Source organism: Brienomyrus brachyistius, chromosome 23 (genome assembly GCF_023856365.1).
Source record: "Brienomyrus brachyistius isolate T26 chromosome 23, BBRACH_0.4, whole genome shotgun sequence".
Lineage (NCBI taxonomy): Eukaryota > Metazoa > Chordata > Actinopteri > Osteoglossiformes > Mormyridae > Brienomyrus > Brienomyrus brachyistius.
The window spans coordinates 7,744,349-7,763,777 of NC_064555.1; the positions used below are offsets into that span (position 1 = coordinate 7,744,349).

General features: G+C 46.1%; 2 protein-coding genes across 7 annotated transcripts in view; both read right to left on the reverse strand.

Annotated features, from left to right (window-relative positions):
* Nucleotides 1–5,433: 5,433 nt before the first annotated feature.
* gatad1 (GATA zinc finger domain containing 1) lies at nucleotides 5,434–7,913 on the reverse strand. The gene is made up of 5 exons (XM_048992774.1): nucleotides 7,475–7,913; nucleotides 7,275–7,397; nucleotides 7,133–7,192; nucleotides 6,661–6,844; nucleotides 5,434–5,922 (listed from the first exon to the last, which is right to left on the reverse strand). Exons 1-5 carry the CDS (start codon nucleotides 7,652–7,654, stop codon nucleotides 5,732–5,734), a joined length of 738 nt encoding a protein of 245 aa, XP_048848731.1. The 5' UTR covers nucleotides 7,655–7,913; the 3' UTR covers nucleotides 5,434–5,731.
* A 327-nt stretch (nucleotides 7,914–8,240) lies between these two features.
* ankib1a (ankyrin repeat and IBR domain containing 1a) overlaps nucleotides 8,241–19,429 on the reverse strand; it is a 41,889-nt gene continuing 30,700 nt past the window's right edge. For 5 of the 6 annotated variants that reach the window (XM_048992769.1, XM_048992768.1, XM_048992770.1 and 2 more), the window contains 10 exons: nucleotides 19,101–19,235; nucleotides 18,595–18,681; nucleotides 18,433–18,499; nucleotides 18,208–18,353; nucleotides 17,875–18,053; nucleotides 16,723–16,774; nucleotides 16,430–16,504; nucleotides 13,158–13,269; nucleotides 12,526–12,560; nucleotides 8,241–11,071 (listed from right to left, as the gene is read on the reverse strand). In XM_048992769.1, coding sequence (XP_048848726.1) covers nucleotides 10,283–11,071; nucleotides 12,526–12,560; nucleotides 13,158–13,269; nucleotides 16,430–16,504; nucleotides 16,723–16,774; nucleotides 17,875–18,053; nucleotides 18,208–18,353; nucleotides 18,433–18,499; nucleotides 18,595–18,681; nucleotides 19,101–19,235 — 1,677 coding nt within the window. In that variant the 3' untranslated portion in view covers nucleotides 8,241–10,282. The remainder of the gene's footprint in view (nucleotides 11,072–12,525; nucleotides 12,561–13,157; nucleotides 13,270–16,429; nucleotides 16,505–16,722; nucleotides 16,775–17,874; nucleotides 18,054–18,207; nucleotides 18,354–18,432; nucleotides 18,500–18,594; nucleotides 18,682–19,100; nucleotides 19,236–19,429) is intronic. The other variant, XM_048992773.1, reaches the window with a different exon arrangement.

Here is a 19,429-nt window from a genome sequence, read left to right on the forward strand (position 1 = left end):
ATATTCTTCTAGACTTACTTTTGAATGATTCAGAAATTGCTACACTCTGTGTTGATTAACCTTATTACAAGATTTATACGTGCACTACAAAAAATATTGACTGCATCATCAACAAATATTACAAAATGTGCATCATGAAGTAAGAAAAGCAACACAATGCTCAAAAACTAAAGTTATGGATCTGAGGAAGGGTGCAGCACGTTATGCGAACTCAACTTTGACATTTATTTCTGTCAGGCAATGTTAGGAGATAATACATGAGCTTACAGAATATAATGCATCAAGTGAAGCTGACATTTTGGCAAGAACCTGCTTTATATCCAGATTAATGCACGTTCCGCAGGCTGGGGTCTGAAACGCTGACTCCTCAAAAAAGAAAGGATGAAAAAAAACATTTAATCAAAATGCACGTATTGGGTGAAAAACCCACGGTATAAAAGCAATGCTTCTGAAAGCTTTCCTTCCAGAAAAGGTGTCACTGCACGCCAGCATGAACGGGAAGGAGATTCTCCTGCAAGCCAAAAAAAAAGGACAAACTTTGTATCGCACCTACGGTTAAAAACAGCAATGCTTAATTTAATTACATATTAATATGACGTTCATATTTTTCTTTCTCATTATTATCCACCAAATCTTGACGAAAGCTGAGAGATGAAAGCAGACCAGGTGCATGACCTATGATTCTGCTAGATCGTTTAAAGAACATATAATTCCACATTTATTTATTAAAAAAAAAAAAAAAAAATTTGAAAGATACTGCACATCAGCAGTACTGTTACTGTAAAAATCGGTTTGAAGTATAACAAACCCTTAGAGCCATATTGCACTACGAAGTGTTTTGAAACTTTGAAACTGTGATTACTCTGTTAGCCGAGATACAGAGGTCAACCGAGAAACTAGTGTTTACTTTTATTTTACCGCATCAAAGACCGATGGTGAGGGCACCTGCAGAACAGGGTCCAAACCCACCCAGCACTTTGATGTGGACAGGATGCCGGACGGAGCTCGCCAAAGCAATCGTTCCTCTTTCGCTCCTCCAGCCCACCTCGGCACAGCATCACACCAAAACACGGCTCCTCACATTTCCGGGGCTGCCAGCTTTGGTCAGCTGGCTGCAGTGAGATTTTCAATTACAGACAAGCCTGCACACAAATGCACATATATCAGTTTTATTACCTTGTAAATAGTCTGTAGGGTTTGCAAACTACCCCGATACTTTTGACGCAGCTAATTTTACGTTTATAATGGAACTATATAGATTTGCCGTAAGATTTCTTGCGTGAGCGTGAGAGTCTGAAAGCGTGAGTATCACGCCGGATGCATGAGAGCTGGCAACCCTGCATTTCTCTCAACAAATGCTTCACTATGAGGTAACACCAGAATTGCAGATACGGGACCCCCTTTCATCTTTCATAATGACTGCGAAACCGCCATTGTGTTTTGCTGTTTGTTTTCTGACATAACAGAACTCACAACTGCATGCTTCGTTTTCTCTTTGTCCGGGAGATGACACAAACAGAGTTGAAGTGGACTGAAGACAAAATGAACCCATAAATTGAGTTACCATTTTACCAGTTGAGCAAAACACTCCTTTTTATTTGACTGTTTTGAGGTTTAATATTAAGGTACGATATAAATATTCAATATTGTGATTTTGGATGTGGGATATCAGACTGGTTCTTTAAATGGAAGGTAAAATATGAGAAAGGCTAATGATGTACAGGCAATCAAAGCTCAAGTCTCCATGTAAGAGAACTCGGGTTTTGGGTTAAAGGCATCGGGAGAAATCGGCCATTTACGGTAAATTCCGTGCCCGCGTTCCGCGCGCCCACCTGTTCCTCCCGTTTGACCAGCGCAGTAAATACAGATGGATGCCGTGGCTCCACAGAGGTGCGCTCGGGCGCATTCCACGAACTTTTCCATATGCCGTTTAAAACGTGGACGGCAGTAACTGCGCTGTTTAGAAGATATCACACTTCTGGTCTTCCATAGGGTCAGGGTGGGACAATGCCATTACCTCGAGTGTGGAGAGACAGCTCAATTACACAGATGTGGGGGGCGTGGAGCTGAAGCACCGTAACCCCCGCATCATCACTCCTGCCATCCGTGACAAACCCTACATTTCCCCTTGCCTAATGGCTGGCATGAAACCCACGTACGCCAGTTCCAGCTATCATGGCAGCAGGGTTAAACAAATATCACGTTAACCAGGAGGAAATACTTATTTTACTTTACCCGTAGAATTTAACAGCCTCAACACACACGCTGTTTACATGAGACTGTTTAGACTCTTATTTTGATGTCATCACATCTCTCCTCATCTGTCTTACAGTTCTTGCCAGTGGTCATTCTGAAAACTGCCGGAACACTAAACGTATTATTCAGTGTTAAGAGATTACTAATCTGTTCAAGATGGAGTGTGTCAGCGTGGTACCTGCATGATTTTAGACAACGGCGCTTTTACATCTTCTATTAAAAATGACGCAATTGTTTGTCCTCCTGCTGCACACGAGCCGTTTGGCAGAAACACGTTCGGCTCCCACCGCAGTCTTCAGCTAATCTGTGGAGTTGCACTGCCACCCAGTGGCCAGGCCGGGTTTTGTCCTTGCACCGACTGCCATCTACTCCATTCTAAGTTTCACGAATCATGCATCTGGAAAAAGACACTTTCCAATATATTTATTAGTACTGTTTGAAATCATGATTTTACAATATTAGGTTTTATGTTATTTTCTACATCATTAACGTATTGATTCAGTGGAACACTTTTGCAAAATGAATGTCTAGTAATATCATTCTGTATTTAATTCTCAGACATGGATTTTCCTTCCAGTCCGTATTTCATAAATTAACAGAGCCAGTGCTGGGTAATTACAGTTTAATATATTTAAATATTAATTGATTTGTCACTAATCTGAAGGGAAAATCAGCAGAAATCGTACTTTACCTTGAAGAAAACAACATTAAATCTCCCAGAAAGAGGCTGGTCTTTCATTTATGGTCTGAAATCTAATTTCTGTTACATTCTGATCCATCACACCCACAGACAACTGCCTGGGCAAAATCATTTTTGGTTTAAGCTGCAGAAATAGACACGGTTTGTTATTAAATCATTGTTATGGACCATTCCAGAAATTCTAGAAGGGAAAGTGGATAAGCCCCCGACTGAGAAACGCAGCAGACTCGTATAATGTGCGCGATAACAGTGACAACGCTGTTTGTTGAAATCTGAAACATTAATGCAGGGCAGCCTCGATTCTGTACTTAAACGTCCATAAACAGAAGAAACATCTACGGCCACTTTGCCCGGTAGGGTGCCTCACCCGGGCAGATGAGTTTCCCTTCACTGAATCCCTGAAGTACATTAATTACAAGCATGCAGCAATGGGTTTTATCATAAAATATGATATCAGACACTTTAATATAACAAGTTCACCGAGCAGACGGATTGCATATTCCTTAAGGGCACATACTGACACGGACTCCCAGGCGGTGTTCTGACGAGTTGAGCTACTTTGTCGAGTTAGGCTACCGTAGTGTTAATCGATAGCCCTAACCCTTACACTAACCCCCAAAAATCCACTAAAACCCTAACCCTAACCCAAACCCATAAAACCTAACTCTAATCCCAAAACGGTGGAAGTACACATGCGCAGAAAGGCTCGATAGCACGTCTCGATAGGTAGCTCAGCTCGTCAGAACAGGACTGTACCACCCCTTGCAAGGTATTTAAACTAAATTGCTCCAGTACAATACCAGCGATGCAAAGCATCTACGCCTCTTTTGCTGATTTTACACCAATGAGAACAAGGGAAAAAAAAGCATTGATCCCTCGCACAATAACTCGTCCCACTCATGGCTCTGGAGATTCAGTCGTCTCATTAGTGTCTTGAACAGGGTCATAAAAGGCTGGAGCTCATGCCAGGCAGTCCGGGGCACTGGGGCGGGGTAGAGCCACTCGGGCTGGACAGGATGCCAATCAGGCGCACTAGAATGGGACATCCGTTCGCAATGAAACATAAGCGATTCAGAGACGTCAGTTACTCTAACCACCTGTCTTTGTACTACAACTTAACGTGTATATTGCTTTGGATGAAAGGGCCTGCTAAATAAATAAATGCAAACCGGAGCACTCCGAGGACATCCACATGACACTGGGAGAACATACAAACCTGTGTGTGGAGTTTGTAATATGTAATATATATTACCCAGTCCTAACCTTAACCATAAGTAACCAAACAAAATACCAGACTTTTCGCATTTTAGGTTTTTTGATTGCAGTCACAGATCTTTGCAGGGACCTGAAAAATGTCCCCCACAATGTAAAAAAAACCTGGTTATTACATTATGGGGGACGTTTGGTTCCCACAATGTAATATAAACCTAATCCACACACACACACACACACACGAAGGGGGTTATACTCAAACTGAAGATCTATCTGATGAACTATCATGCTGCCTACCAGATATAGACATACTTGTCCATCAAGAACAAATAAAGCTTTTTGAATTGAAGTGAATACTGCCAAAGCAGTTATAAACTCAAACAACTCCAAGGGGTTTTGTCCACATTTAACACAGAGACTGCATATTCAACCTTTAGCACAGGCAAAATTACCCTGGCAGCAATGCCACATCAATCTTGGGTTCATACAAATGTTCATGTCCAAATATTAGGTATTAGAAGTTTTTAATTCATTAACATCTGAACTGACCAAAGAGCTTAAATCATGACATGACACTGGCATGAAAATGCACACCCTGCTAACTAGCTAGTATCTTGCTCTATGGCAGGTGAAGCTTAAAATACCAATGGTTAAGAACCTTAAAACCATCATGCTTAAACTCTGAAAATGCTAACTTTCCCAGTGCCAGATGTGTGTACAGAACTTAGGCGGAGCTGTGACGTTGAGCACCCACCTCTTTGATGGGGTTGTGGCAATACCTTGCTTTTGGCCCACGGGTGCAACATGGCGAAGCACGTCGTCATTAATCTATAACACAGGTTAAAAAATTGTGAATTGTAATACTCCACCACTCCACGCATGTCCCCCCCGTGATTAAAAAGCTCCAGAGATGGTCTGTGTGTGCTGTTAATGATCCGTACACCTGGAAAGGGTTGGGAGCTGAAGACAAGGCCACCACAACGCACATGTTTGAGTTGGAGAGAAACCGTGACTCACACCAAACATCACAAGTGCTGGGATGGCATTCCGACACATTGTGGAACGTTATGCTTGTGTGAAACATCCCTCCACTGCCAAGTCAAGAGCTTAAATCAAAACTAAAAATATATCAAATTTAGAATTAAAAAGCTTAAAGGCCCATTAATAATGTATCCACTCTATGAAAACCACTTTCCCTAAGCCGGTGAAAAGCCTGTTCACTTAGCGCACGAGGATTTAGTTTTTAATGAGGTAAAGATAGCAGATTTACAGGTAACATTTTATTCCTCTGTACAAAAAAGTGCCTGAAAGAGCCAACATGAAAAACCTCACTTTTTTACATTGCAAGTTGAAGAATCAGTCCTTACTCTGCTTGAGAAAACTAGATTTTGTAGACAGACTGTACAACATATGAAATATAAAAATTCAGGAAATGTTTTAGTGCAGTACCATCAGCTGTGGTGGAAAAATGAAACGCTACACAACCGCGTAGCCGTCGATATACAACCTCCGTTACCCGGAGTCAGTTAAGTCCATGAAACCAGTTCAGTCAGTCTCATTAGGTTAGTTATTACTGCTGACGGACTCCTTAATGGCAATCGCCGGTGTTGGTCCAACGTGTGTCCAGATATAGCCCTTCTCCGGGCGGATGGGTATAGTAGGGAACGGACAACTCCTCGATTTGAAATACTCCGAGGGGGCATGGCAAACGAACTCTAGGTACTCCATTTTTCTTGGTAAATCTTCTTCAGGCCCTAAAACAGAAGAAAATACAATTCCATATTTATAAGAGATGAAACACTCTGTTATGCAGAGCACATTTCAAAAATGTCAGAGAAATTACACATCACGAACTGCACTGCCTTCCCTGTGAACATCAGATAGGTGATCTTGTGCTGCACTTAAAACAACGTAAATAGGACCCAAGCTGACAAACACATAACAATGGTGATAGTGACTTGGTGACACTGACGGTGAATGACCTACATGGCTCCAGGACCCTGACGTGGGCTGGAAACATTATGACCAATCCCTCTCATCCCAAACACGGACTGTCCGAAAAACTACCTCCGGCAAGAGCTCTATCAAGACCAGAACCTCACGCCACAAAAACACTCACTCGGCACACGTCTTTGTACATCTTTTTTCATCTACTGGACATATATTTTTACACTTTTGTATTCCAGTATTCAATGTGCCTCTGTTCCCCTTATTGTCCTTAATCTTGCCTTATTCTATTTTATTATTTCTACTTAGCTATTTTTCTTAATTTATGGTCTTGTTCTTCTATGTTTTTTTTGTGAATGTAAGGACCAAAACAAATTCCTAGTACATGCAGTTGTACCTGACCAATAAACGGAAGTATGATTCTGATTTAATATAAAGGCACCATGATAAGTATGGAGCCCATCTGGGTCTGATGGAGGAAAAAAAAAACTCTGCGCAATTGTTTAGATTTGGTTTTTCCTAGTAATATCATTGTCTTTACCCACCTACGATGTAAGTACCCGGATCAAACTGGTCCTTGGGACTGGCCTGGGTCGGCAGGAGCCACGTCAGGGCTGCGCTTTTCTCGCAGTACTGGTCCTGCACGAAGCCCCGGATCTGGGCGTAGTACGGCTTCCCGTCCTCCTCGTCTATCACTCTGATCACGTCTCCGATTTGGTAATACACACCCTGGGACGAGAGGAACCACACGTCAGATCGGTAGCAAAAACGCGGCCCCTGTAGTTATAAAGTTTTACTGTCACATGTACTCGGAAAATAGTGATATTCTTGGACCGCAATTGCGCGGGGTGGGTGCATGGGGGTATAAGACAGGCAGCAGTGCAATACAAGGCAGTTAAATATTAGAATACAAAACGCATGATCATAAATAATACACGAGGGATGAAATGACACTGTGGAATGTGCCAACTGACAATAACACAGTATAGTATAAAACGGGTTGGGTCGATTGGGTACCTTGTAAAACAGCGACTCGGAGGTGATGATGGTCGACACGGACTCTGGGGCTTTGATGGGCTGAAAGGCAGAGAGCAGCGCGTCCTTTAATAAGCAGAAACACCCACGGATCACCGGAGCGGCGGCCCGGAGCCCCACTCACGTTTTTCAGCTTGAAGATGTGCCGCCGGCCCTTGCCCTTGGTGGACACCTTTTTCTCCGAGGCCGGAGCCTTGTACTTGGTGCTTCTCAGGCGCGCCGACCTCCGGTGGATCTCCTGCTTAGACTGGGGGAGAGTGACACGTCTCACACGCTGCCACAGCATCCGGACGCGGGAGACGGGCTGTTCGTCGGGCTCTCTACCTGTTTTCCGCCGCCGTTGTTCTGCTGGGTGCTGGAAGCGGCCGATACCCCCGCGGCCCCCGCGCTGGCGCTCTTGCCGGTGCAGTTGTTGCACAGGATCTCTCCCTGATTTCCCTTCTTCCACATGGAGGACGAGTTGGTCTTGCAAACAGCGCAGCACGGCTTCAGACCCAGCGGCATGTTTCACGCTGCGGAGACGGGCCTGTCGGTTGCTAACGAGCACCGTGCATGCGCCTGCTTTATTCAGACTTACTCCAGTTTACGAACCGAGCAGGTAAATCCCCCAGACAACATAAACTGACTATTTCCGTTTTCTATGGAGGTATTCGAATACTGTCACAAGCGGCACAAACTAACATGGCTGACGGCTCGTAAACAAACACAAAAGAGGCGGCGGAAGAACATGACGCCCTCTGGTGGAGGGAAGACGGATGTTCACCAGTCGGTTATCTCCCAAAGACAAATACGAACGGGAGTCAGGTGAGCATGACGCCCTCTGGTGGTGGGAGGACTAATGTGCACTGGTCCGTAAAAGCCCCATGACACCAGACAGGAGAGCGCCGTACATGGCGCCCTCGGGTGGTGGTCTATGGTAGCATCCTAAAACTCTTTTCATAGAAGTGCCCGTGCTGGCAGATGAGGTTTTTAGAATGGATTCCTACAAGAAAAATATTAAATAGTACCCATGTGTCCATCTTTAATACCGTATACCCAATGCAGTATCAATAATACATGTGCAATAAAAGACTGACATATTACAAAGTAGGATTTTTACACAGTTTTATTAAAGTCAACCTTAACCGACACTTTCATGTTTTGGCCAGACATCGAACATTACTTACTTCCATATAAACTGGGAATGTATCAAGTATATCATTATGAAAGTGCAAATCGCATTTCAAGGTTACGTTGCTTCACAATATAAAATTTCAGTGGGTTATAAAATAGTTTTGCCAATTTAAAGTGATTTCTGTTGTCAGGTCAAATTCAGTACCAATGAAAAAAAACTGTATATAGTAGGACCCTTTTCATGCACAGCATACTGTTTCACAGAAGACGATGGTCAAACTCCACAACTTAAATAGGGACGTACAGAACAAAAAGTCCCACGAAAGTCACGGACTCCGGCACGTTACTCTCACAAACTGCTTCAATGCGACACACACGTTTCGCTGCTGTTCTAAGCATCAGATGACATGTATTTCAGCACAGTCACACCTATCTTGAGAAAAAGACCGTTTTTAGTGAAGCCTTAAGGAAAACCGTTTATCTCGAAGTTCAGGTCTGCCACAGAAAATGATTCAATCCAAATGTATACCTTGACAACGCATCTAAAGGTAAGTTAAGGGAATTTCACTTTTTAAGAAATACATTAAAGTGTTACGTATAAATACCTGTGCCACTCCGTGCTTTAGTGTCATTTCAGATCTCTGTAAAAACACCAGCAGTTGTATAACTTTACAGCGTTACGCTTCTCTGGCACTATATTCCTGCATGCCCCAAATCAGAAACTAAATCGAACAAATGGCAATTTTATACTTAATAATAAAATGCAACAGAATCGAAGGTGATCAATAATTCGTTGGCTCACTATAATTACATTTAAATTTATATTCCGTTTTTCAATGCTTTAAAAAAGGTAGAAATAATCTAACAAGCAAGAGAGGCTAAGAATGGATACAAATGTGTTTTTCTTAATGCTAAGGTTCGAAAACCTTTGTTAGTTTGTTAATGAATAGACTGTACCACAAAGGGAGCTGAGTGCTTGTAAGCGACACCTCTAAAGAGCTCATGAGACGCAGTAATTAATTTAAAATGATAATAAAAAAACTCTTACATAAAGGCACGGTAATGAATTTAGTAGATCCGCTTCAAGGTACAGCCCTTTCCTGCGCGGCAAGTTCATATTTTAAATGAATCCTACATTTTGAAATACTCATAGGCGTGTTACAGTGCTTAGGTTATGAGAAATAAATAGCTAACTGCATTTCTAATATTCCATGATTGTGTCCACTGCTACTCTGCATTATTAAAATTTCCAGCTTTGACTGTTTTAATAATGATTTAAAAATAAAAACTGTCATAGTAGCTCTGTCTTGTTCACATTCTCTATATCACAAGCAAATGTGCATCAACTAAGAATGGGTATGGAAAGGAAATAAACGTGGTTGGATCTTAGCAACTTAGGCACAGTTTGCATGTTAACAACGTGATACATATATACTCTAGTTACAGTTTGGCACCTTTTCATTTAAAAAGGAGGCGGATGAGAATTGACAGGGAGGGGTTTACCCGCCTGTTTACTACTCCGATACCACGGCAAGGTGCAACATTGCCCCCTAACGGTTGGGAGGGCTGAACTCTGTCCCCCTCTCAGTAGTAGGTTTCATCCTGATAAGAAAACCACAATGATTATTCCAGGGGGTTATAGTTAGCTGAAAGAGGGGAAAATGCACTTTGATGAGGCTGATCTCAGGGCCTAATCTTTCGCATATTTCTGAAAGCAAAAATTCAAAAAGCAATAATTCAAATTTCCCCCTACCTTTCCTGACTATTATCTGTCATAGAACTTAACTAGTTGCCATATCTAGTTCCACAGATAAGTATAATCTCCCAGCATTCAATTGCCCTCTAACCTTTCATATCTTTCATTAAAAATACCTAACATCACTCAGACTCCCCCATAATGAGACCTTTCTGTTGTGCTTCCATAAGAAACCTTCTTTTTACCTTCCAACTGCTGCTAGAGCTACTAATTTGCCTCTCATACCGGTTGAGATTTTCTGGGTGGGCTAGCTATTTTATTTCTCACACCAGGTGCACTTGCTCCTCCCAGTCTGGGGAGGCGCTGCTGCATTGTTGGTGCTCAGGGTCAGAGTCACATTGAGGGCCTTCAGCGCGGCTGAGATTGGCGCTACAGTAGTTCTCCTGTTCCACGGCTGGCACTGTTACAACATCCAGACGCTCCAACTCCAGTTGGGTGGGCCTCGTCGTTTCAGTGTCCTCTCCAGCCTGGCATGGCAGACACTGCCCCACCTTCCCCAGATGGCCTTCCTCCTTATCCACCTGCTCCTGGACCTCAATCCGAGGTTCCAGACCTTCCTTCAGGCTGCCGGACAGCTGCATGTCCAGGCCAGGCTCAGAGGAGGCTGAGGGGATTAGGGCAATAGTCTGGGGATTCATGTCGTGGAACCAAGCCATGATGTTGCCCAGAAGATTGGCATTGGCAGCGGGGTCGTGACACTCCGAGTCGAGGTCGGCACCATCAGACTGTGGGGGGCTGCTGCCCGTCGCATCGTCAAAGGCGTGCGAGCCGCTAAAGTGCTCAGGCGCATACTGGCCAGCCACAGCGCCCAACCTCATCAGGCTATCGCCCAGCTCCAGCAGCTCGGAGCTGCTGAGGGCGGCACGGGGCACCTCCACCGTACGGGGCGCCGGGTCCAGCCGGGAGGGCAGGGAGGTGCCGATCGCCCCCAGCGACGCTTCGTTATTCAGGAACTCCTGGGTGTCGCCGCCCACATCTAAGCCGGACTCCTGCAGGGACAGCTGGATGGCCAGTAGAATGTTGGGGTCGTCGTCGTCAAGGGAACGGAGGGCCTTAGACAAAAATCAGCATGTCACATGATGCCACAGTGCACCAATCAGGGCTTTCAGACATCGTCCTGAATGACTAAGGATATCTGGAAGAATGCATTCACACCTGTTAATTAGTGGCAATTAAATATAAATATACTGTCCATGACTGAGTGTGTGTGGTCCGTCAGTTTAATACCTCCCTCTGTCCATTAAATTCCACCATTTAGAACACTGGTTTGCAACTGGTGTACTGCGACCCAAAAGGGGGTCACGTAAACATTTTTGTTGAGTCAGGGATTAAATTTATATTTTATATTATACACATACATACATACACACACACACACTATATTGTCATACGTATTTGGGACACCCCTCAAAATCATTTAATTCAGGTGTTCCAATCACTTCCACAGACACAGATGTATTAAATCAAACACCTAGGCATGCAGACTGCATCTAAAAACATTTATGAAAGAATGGGTCGCTCTCAGGAGCTCAGTGAACACAAGCGTGGTACGGGACGCCACCTGTGCATTAAGTCCATTCTTTGCTATTAAATATTCCACAGTCAACCATTAGTGGCATTATAATTGGGAAGAACAGCAACTCAGCCACAAAGTGGTAGGTCACGTAAAATCACAGTGGGGACAATGCATGCTGAGGCACACAGTGTGCAGAAATTGCCAACTGTCTGCAGAGTCAATAGCTACAGACCTCCATACTTCGTGTGGCCTTCAGATTAGCTCAGAAACAGTGTCTAGAGAACGTCATGGAATGGGTTTCCATGGCCAAGCAGCTGCATCCAAGCCTTACAAAGTGTAATGCAAAGTCTTGGATGCAGTGGTGTAAAGCACGCCGCCACTAGACTCTAGAGCAGTGGAGACGTTTTCTCTGGAGTGACGAATCACGCTTCTGTCTGGCAATCTGATGGACGAGTCTGGGTTTGACAGTTGCCAGGAGAACGGTACTTGCTTTACTGCATTGTGCCAAGTATAAAGATTGGTGGAGGGGGGATTATGGTGTGGGCTTGTTTTTCAGGGGTTGGGCTTGGCCCCTTAGTTCCAGTGAAAGGAACTCTTAATGCTGCAACATTCAAAGACATTTTGGACAATTTCATGCTCCCAACTTTGTGGGAACAGTTTGGGGATGGCCCCTTCCTGTTCCAACATGACTGCGCACCAGTGCACAAAGCAAGGTCCATAAGGACATGGATGAGCCAGTCTGGTATGGAGGAACTTGACTGGCCTGCACAGAGCCCTGACCTCAACCCAACAGAACACATTTGGGATGAATTAGTGCAGAGACTTTTAGCCAGGCCTTCTCGTCCAACATCAGTGCCTGACCTCACAAATGCTCTCCTGGAAGAATGGTCAGAAATTCCCATAAACACCCTCCTAAACCCTGTGGACAGCCCTGAAGTTCATGTGTGTGTAAAGGCACAGCTGCATGCTCTGCACGGGAGCCTCACTCACCACATGCCTCCGACTGCTGCCCCCGTCCTGGGTGTCTGTGTGGAAACGGCACATGCTCAGGATAAAAGCATAGAGCACCCCCCCAATACCAGATAAGATACTCCCTGACAGAAACCCCAGATTTATCAGTTTATTACGAGGCCCGGGTGATAACCAAGAATTCATTTTCTATCCTTTGACACGTATGATTTAGAATTCATACTCTTGATCTAGTAGCAGTTAGTGATCTGCAATTAACAATTGCTCTATCAAGCCGGCTTTCCATTTCATCGGCCTGTCCATTTTTGGATGCCTTTTTTTTTAGGTACTTCCTGGAGCAGATGTGTTAAAGGGAAGTGGGCGTCTATTACAGGACTGAATGGGGGGGGGGGGGGGGGGGGAACTATACATGGAAACAGCAGCTCCTCCCCTTTAATCATAGCATTTAAGCCAGAATACAACTAAATGCTGAACAGAGTAAATTCCAGCTGCCAGCCTTAACACTCAGACACCAAGTGATACTAACAGCAAGATCATCACATACGATCCAAATGCATACGAATCACTAGAAGATGGGCCCTGATTGGACAGTCACGTGCTTTTGGTCCTGCTCTCTGCCCAGTGCTGGGGGCGTGTGGGTGCCAGCGACGTACCTACGATGCCCTCGCCGGGCTCATCGGGGTCGGGGGTGCCGCTTCGCAGGCCGTGGGTGTCGCCACGCCGCCGCTGCCGGTGCCTCCGGCGGTACTGGAACTCTGCGTACTCCTACAGGGAAAACGGAGCAGGGGGCAGAGCAGAGAGGGTCACTGGGCCTTCCCCGGGGGCTACTGTACCCTCACAGAGCAGCCGTGCAGCCGTGCAGCCAGCAGTGCACAGGCTAGGGGTCCCCCCCCCCCGCACCAGCCCTACATGTTTTTTTAGCAGACGGTTTTTTCCAAAGCGACATACACCTAAAAAGTAGCAACATCCGGTCTGTACAGCAATTCGATTTGAACCAGAGACCTTCCAATCACACGCGCAGCCTCCTAATCCGCTGAACCACACGCAGGATTCACACACTCCTACCTCAGATTTTTTTAAGACGAAACCCACCATCTTAGTTCAGCGAATGAGCTTTATTCGGTAATTAAGGGACGAGGTTAGAACACAGGCATGCAAACATATGCAGCTAGCGAGCGGCTGAGGGAGACCGCTAGCGGAGGGCAGTGGCACCCGGAGTATGACACGCCTCAGTGTCTCTTGCACACTTGAATTAAAAGTTAAACATCAACGCGACATAAAGACATCCAGGTTCCCCGTCGTTTTCATTTTTCTTCTTCTTTCACCCCCAGCTTTCCTGACAAGAGGCACTCAGGACACCCTGTACTCTCCAGACACTCACAGCAGCAGTCAAGATATATCACCAGCATTTCTGCGCAACGCATCAGAACGTTAAGAAAGCAAAATTCGAGTGCAAGTAAATCTATCCAAGGAACTGCTTCATATCTTTACAAGAAGCCTCCGAGGCTGCTGTTGGTCAACTTGAAGACGGCTTTCGGTATAAACTGAACACCTTCACGGAACAGAAAGTCCCCCCCCCCCCCCACTTACCCGAGACCCACATCTCGTCATCCCTCTGTAGCTGACATATGCATTCGTGGCCGGCCATGTGGACATACACGGCATAAAGATTTCACATAAACTAGGTTCTATTAGTTTCTTTTGTTGTGTTCAGCTCTCGCCGCATGCTTTCAGCTGCACAAACTGCAGCTGAGCACAACTCGGAAAAGGCGAAACCGCTGCGGATCGCTGAGAAACTGGTTTACAGAACCACCACGCGACTTCCTGCTTTAGTCCGTCTCCGCCCCCCCCACCCGCCAACGGTGTTCCACTCGGCCCGGTCGTGTCCAATCGGAATGTCAGGAAGATCGTCAAAGCGCGTCATCTCTCTGAATGGAGGTTCAGGCCAATTATACAGAAAGATGCTGTATCGCAGGATCCAAGACGCTTCTGTGAAGAGTCAAGCCGCCCGTTTGCTGGAGATCCTTCGCCGTCCATTTCCCACAAAATACCACAATAAAACAGCACAACGGAATTAGCAACTTGTTTGGTTCTTTTGAGCTGAACATACTTCAAAAAAAGAAAGAAAAAAAGAGAGAAACTGAAATGCTGCAGAAAGAAAACAAAAAAAAAATGTCTTCCTCAGAACAAGGTCACTGAGAATGAACAGCGCAGACAAAAAGCGAAAGCAGCCATTTGTATTGCAGTTAAATCGATGCAGCCGGAGTGGAAGATGGTGTGCACTGCCTTGGGCTATTAAATCATAATAAAGTAAACAGGAGGGAAAGAAAGAAGAGAGGCAGCCAGACTATTCCAGATTCCCTTGCTCAGTTTTAGATTTACACTATTTAGTGACACACCACTGGTTTGCAGGGACACTGCTCACTTGTCCTTTTCAGAACACCCTCTTCTAGGGGTAGCAGGACACTTGTCCCTATACTTCCTCTCAGTGAGGGATAAACTGAACAGCAGACAGGGAGATGGCCGCTTTCACCCATTCCCCATTTCCACTGCTGTCCACGCTCGATGAGACTGTACAAATTATGTACAACAATGGCAAAATGTTGTGTCAGCAGCCTGTATCCTTATGCGCCTTATTTTAATGCAATTCGAATATGTCGCCATTAGATTAAAAATAGCCTTTTAAATAGCCTTCCTGATCATTCATTTCCTGAAGAGTGGCAGTTCAGGGTCCAACTACTGTAGACATTACATGTGTGACTTAATTACTAATTAGGGTACAGTCTATCTTTACCAATGATAAGATAAGAACTGAAGGCTTTTACAGCTGTTATGTATAATACACAAATATATTACAAGAATTATAGCAGTAATAACCAAAACAATAACAAATATTTACACCATTTTATACGCTGCTCGTATAAGATTTGTGCTGTATAACTAGATCATAAAAGGTATACTATTTAAGAAGACTTAGGTACAAGACCTAAGGTATAAGCATTTAGGCAACCCTAAAGCAGAGGATGACACTCACGTGTGACTTACTGGCCATTTTTAAAGTTAATTTTACAGCCAGACGTGGGTCACAATGATTCAGCTAAAAACTGTTTCCGTTCAATGGGTCACTCTTCATAAATTAGCACAAGGAAAGCAATCTCCAAGGAGAACACATTATTAAATATACATGTGGAGAAGTTCACTAAACACCTCCCAAGCACGGCATCGTGGTCCAGAGCGCAGGAACGGCTGGGTTTAGGGTGAGATGGGTCCTGAGAGCCATGTAACACATACCAAGGAACTCGTGTGTGATGCAGTGTGTTAAATTGGGATGAGCGTGCACACACACAAACACACACACACACACACACACACACACAAATTTAACCAGACAACAGTGTGGAGGAATTTCTGAAGGGTTCTCTTCCTATGAACACTTCGAAATAAATATGGAAATCCCAGACAACTGGTGACAGAAGAGGAGGCAAAGATGCCTCTATAGTAGAGAAATTATGGGCTGAGAAAATACTAGCAGGCGGCTCCAGCGCTCAAGACCAAGCCTGTCAAGCCCAGATGGTCTCAGCCTGCCATCTTGCTGAAACTGTTCACGCCCCCTAATGGCACAGCCTATGCATACATTATAATCTCAGAAAGCAAGCGCAGCTAGTCAGAAGCCTACGGTAGGGATCCTACAGTGGAAATGGGGTACGGCGCTCAGGGAGAGACAGCCTGAGCTGTTACGGGGGAAACTTCTGACATTTTTCCTGGCCTCAGTGAGAAAATACTTGGAAAATTGATTAAATTAAAAATAAAGAAATAATAAAAAAAAAAAAAAACGGGGAGGAAAGAAAAATAAAATCAATCATGCTTATATATGATTCAGCAAAAAGATGACTGCAAGAACAGCGGCCACTGGCCGTGAGAATACCTGCTGCTGTGCTCCTGAACTCTGATAGTTCTCTCTCTGATCATTTCCTCCCAGTACCGACTGATTGGCCAGGATCTTCAGATTGAAACAGAACAAGACTGAGACCTTCGGCCTGCAACAGGGTTAGGCTTTCGGGAACATGCACTTACGCGCTTGGGCCAATGCATCTCACGCTGCGCAAGGATAAAACATGCACGCACACGCGCACACACAAACACACACACGCACGCACACACACGAGGGCCGGGGAGAGAGCCCCGCAGTCAGGAGAGGGGATACCGGCTTTCACTCACCTCCGGGGAAGCAAATCCTAAGTACTCCCAGTCCCAAGTTCCGCCTGCGAAACTGCAAAGGACAGACAGGCGGGGTGAGGAGCGGCACGCGTCTGTAGGAAAGCACGGCGCCTTTTAACCCCGCTAAACGCTACTGGCGGACTGCTCCGCCGTGAGGCCGCCTGTCAACGCAGAGCCGCTGCCCTGATCCCCGCCACAGCAGCTACTGCATCAAGCCCGCAACAGTAAATAGCCAGAGTACATCTCACACCTCACTATCAGGAGTCGTGTCAAGTAAAATGTACATCTTCAGCTAGGTAAGCAAGTTAGTCTCTATGGGCTGCTCTAAGTGGGCAGGTGCGGTAAATATTACAGACTACACAGGCGGGCGCCCAGGGAGCAGGTGGTGATGCCTGCCTTGGGTGCTACAAGTACTTTGACCGGGACTGCAGCAAGTAACTCATAAACATGTCTGTAATTACCCCTGTTACTGTTAGCAGTGTTTTTCTCTATAAGGTGCACACATACAGGCACAGAACACCATTCCATTAACACAGAGACACACACAGTCACGCGCAGACAGAGAGTCACGCGCAGACAGAGAGTCACGCGCAGACAGAGAGTCACGCGCAGACAGAGAGTCACACACAGACAGAGAGAGAGTTGGAGAAGCACAGAGACCTTAAATATACAGATGCATCTAATGTCAGCCACACAAGGTGTGGTATGATAGTACAGCTGCCAGACTCGCTTAGAAAAGCCAGAGAAGAGATAGGTAGGTCATGCTTCAATACAAGTGGGTAGTGAGAAACTAAAACTGTGTATATGTATGTAAAAACTCCAAATACTGCTTTAAGTCCGCACGGTTATAAATAAGTATTTTGCCCTGTGTTAATCTGCCCTTCCCAGGAACAGCAGTCTGTTCTGAAGGACAGGCATTACTAGTGCTGCTTCAGTCTAATGACTCCGGGAGTCCAGTAAGTAATTCAGGCCTCATGTTTTATGTGCCCGACGCTGCCAAACTGAGGCCATTCCGGGGTGTGGGGGGGGGGGGGGGGGGGGCTCACAGGATGTATAAAAAGTAATAACTGCGGCACGCCGTTTCTTCAAACGTGGCCGTAAATAAGGGCTGCGGCTCGGATTGCACTGACTGCCATGGGGGGGGCACTGCACCTGCGACGGGGGGCCTCCGGGGAATCGTTGGGGGCCACGCCCCGGGCCACGGAGGCCAGGAATTCCTGCCTCTTCTGCTGGACCAGGCAAGCAGCGCGGATGATCCTGTGTCGAGGCGTGCGGAGGTAAGGCCTGTTGACTTTCTGAGCGAGGTCTTCCGTCACCATCTCCAGGTCCGTCTGCAGATCGGGAGAAAGGGGGGGGGGAGGAGAGAGACCGTGTTTTGGGCGAGATAAATAGGAGCCTGTCAGAGAGATGCAGGAAACGAGGCGATTAGGCAAAACGGAGTCACACTAAGCTCCCTGGTTATTAATGCAGATGCCGTCGCAGTACCTGCATAAGTTCAAAGATCTCCTTCTTTGTGCTTTTGGGTTCCAGAAAGAAGCCGCACGGGTAAGAGCACTTGAGAATGCGTCGGGTTTTCAGGAGCTCGTGCACCGCATCTTCAATGAACGTGGTGTCAGGGGGAGCGCCCTCTCCTGGCGGGAGGTGGGAGGGCGACAGAGCTCAGACGCGGCAAGCGAGATGGCGACGGGTGCGGCTCGCCGAGAGACTCACTTCCGCTGAAGGCTCTGCTCAGCTGCTCCATCTTCTCTTTGGCTGTTTTGAGGAGGCGCTGCTCCAGCTGCGGACGGAACACGTGCAGGTCAACGGTGGCTTAAAGGGAAACGTAAAGAGGCAGAGGCCACGCCCCCTTAAAGGCATAGCGACACCACTGACCTGGTAGCTGTGTTCGTGGTTCTTGTAGCGCGTGTAGTAATGCATGAAGCGGTCAAGCTCCTGGAAGCTCTTGTGCTTCTTCTCAGCCTGGAACGAGAAGCAGCGAGCGCTCATCCAGTGGGCGGAGTCAGGGGGCGCTCTGGTTCCCGCGAGCGGCCGCAACAGCAGCTACAAACCCGCACGCAGCTGCACGGAAACGTGACCTTTCTGCGCGGCAGCTGCTACCATTAGCTTTGGTGAACAAAGCCGCTGACGATTTCCTGTAATTAGGTGGTTTTTTTTTGGGGCTTCTGGAAACAAGGTGAAAGGTAAATGCAGGAACCATGATCTAAATATAGGCAGCCACAGCAAAACTGCCATTCAACTACACACAGAAGTACTCCATAAATACAGGCAAGAGGAGCGTATATAGGTACTGTGTGTGTGTGTGTGTGTGTGTGTGTGTGTGTGTGTGTGTGTGTGTGTGTGTGTGTGTGTGTGTGCGCCATGTAGCTAGACTGCCACACCTCCACCGTCATCTCCTTGGACTGTTCCTCCACCTGCTGGATGACCTCATAGCGCGTACAGCGATAGTACCCCCCTGTGGATGAGCTGTGTTTTTTCCATTCTTCCAGGCAGATCCAGCAGAAGTCATACTTGCACTGCCGGGAAAGAGAGAGGGGGGGGGGGATGGCGGTCAGAGGGGGCGGGGCCACGTCCCGGTACACGCACCGGGACTACAGATCAATTCTAAACCTATTCTTTGAAAGGGAAATGAAATACAACACTGAAAGTAATAAGACAGACAGTCCCCAGGAAATCAGATTTTAAAACTCTCAACTCTTGATAACCTAAT

Bases quoted from the DNA above. Each gene is read 5' to 3' on its own strand.
- gatad1 (XM_048992774.1), bottom strand. From the start codon at position 7,654: ATGCCGCTGGGTCTGAAGCCGTGCTGCGCTGTTTGCAAGACCAACTCG. The intron at 7,398-7,474 runs GTAGAGAGCCCG...ACTCTCCCCCAG, and splicing joins ACAACGGCGGCGGAAAACAG to TCTAAGCAGGAGATCCACCG. The intron at 5,923-6,660 runs GTGGGTAAAGAC...CTTCTGTTTTAG, and splicing joins TCCGGGTACTTACATCGTAG to GGCCTGAAGAAGATTTACCA.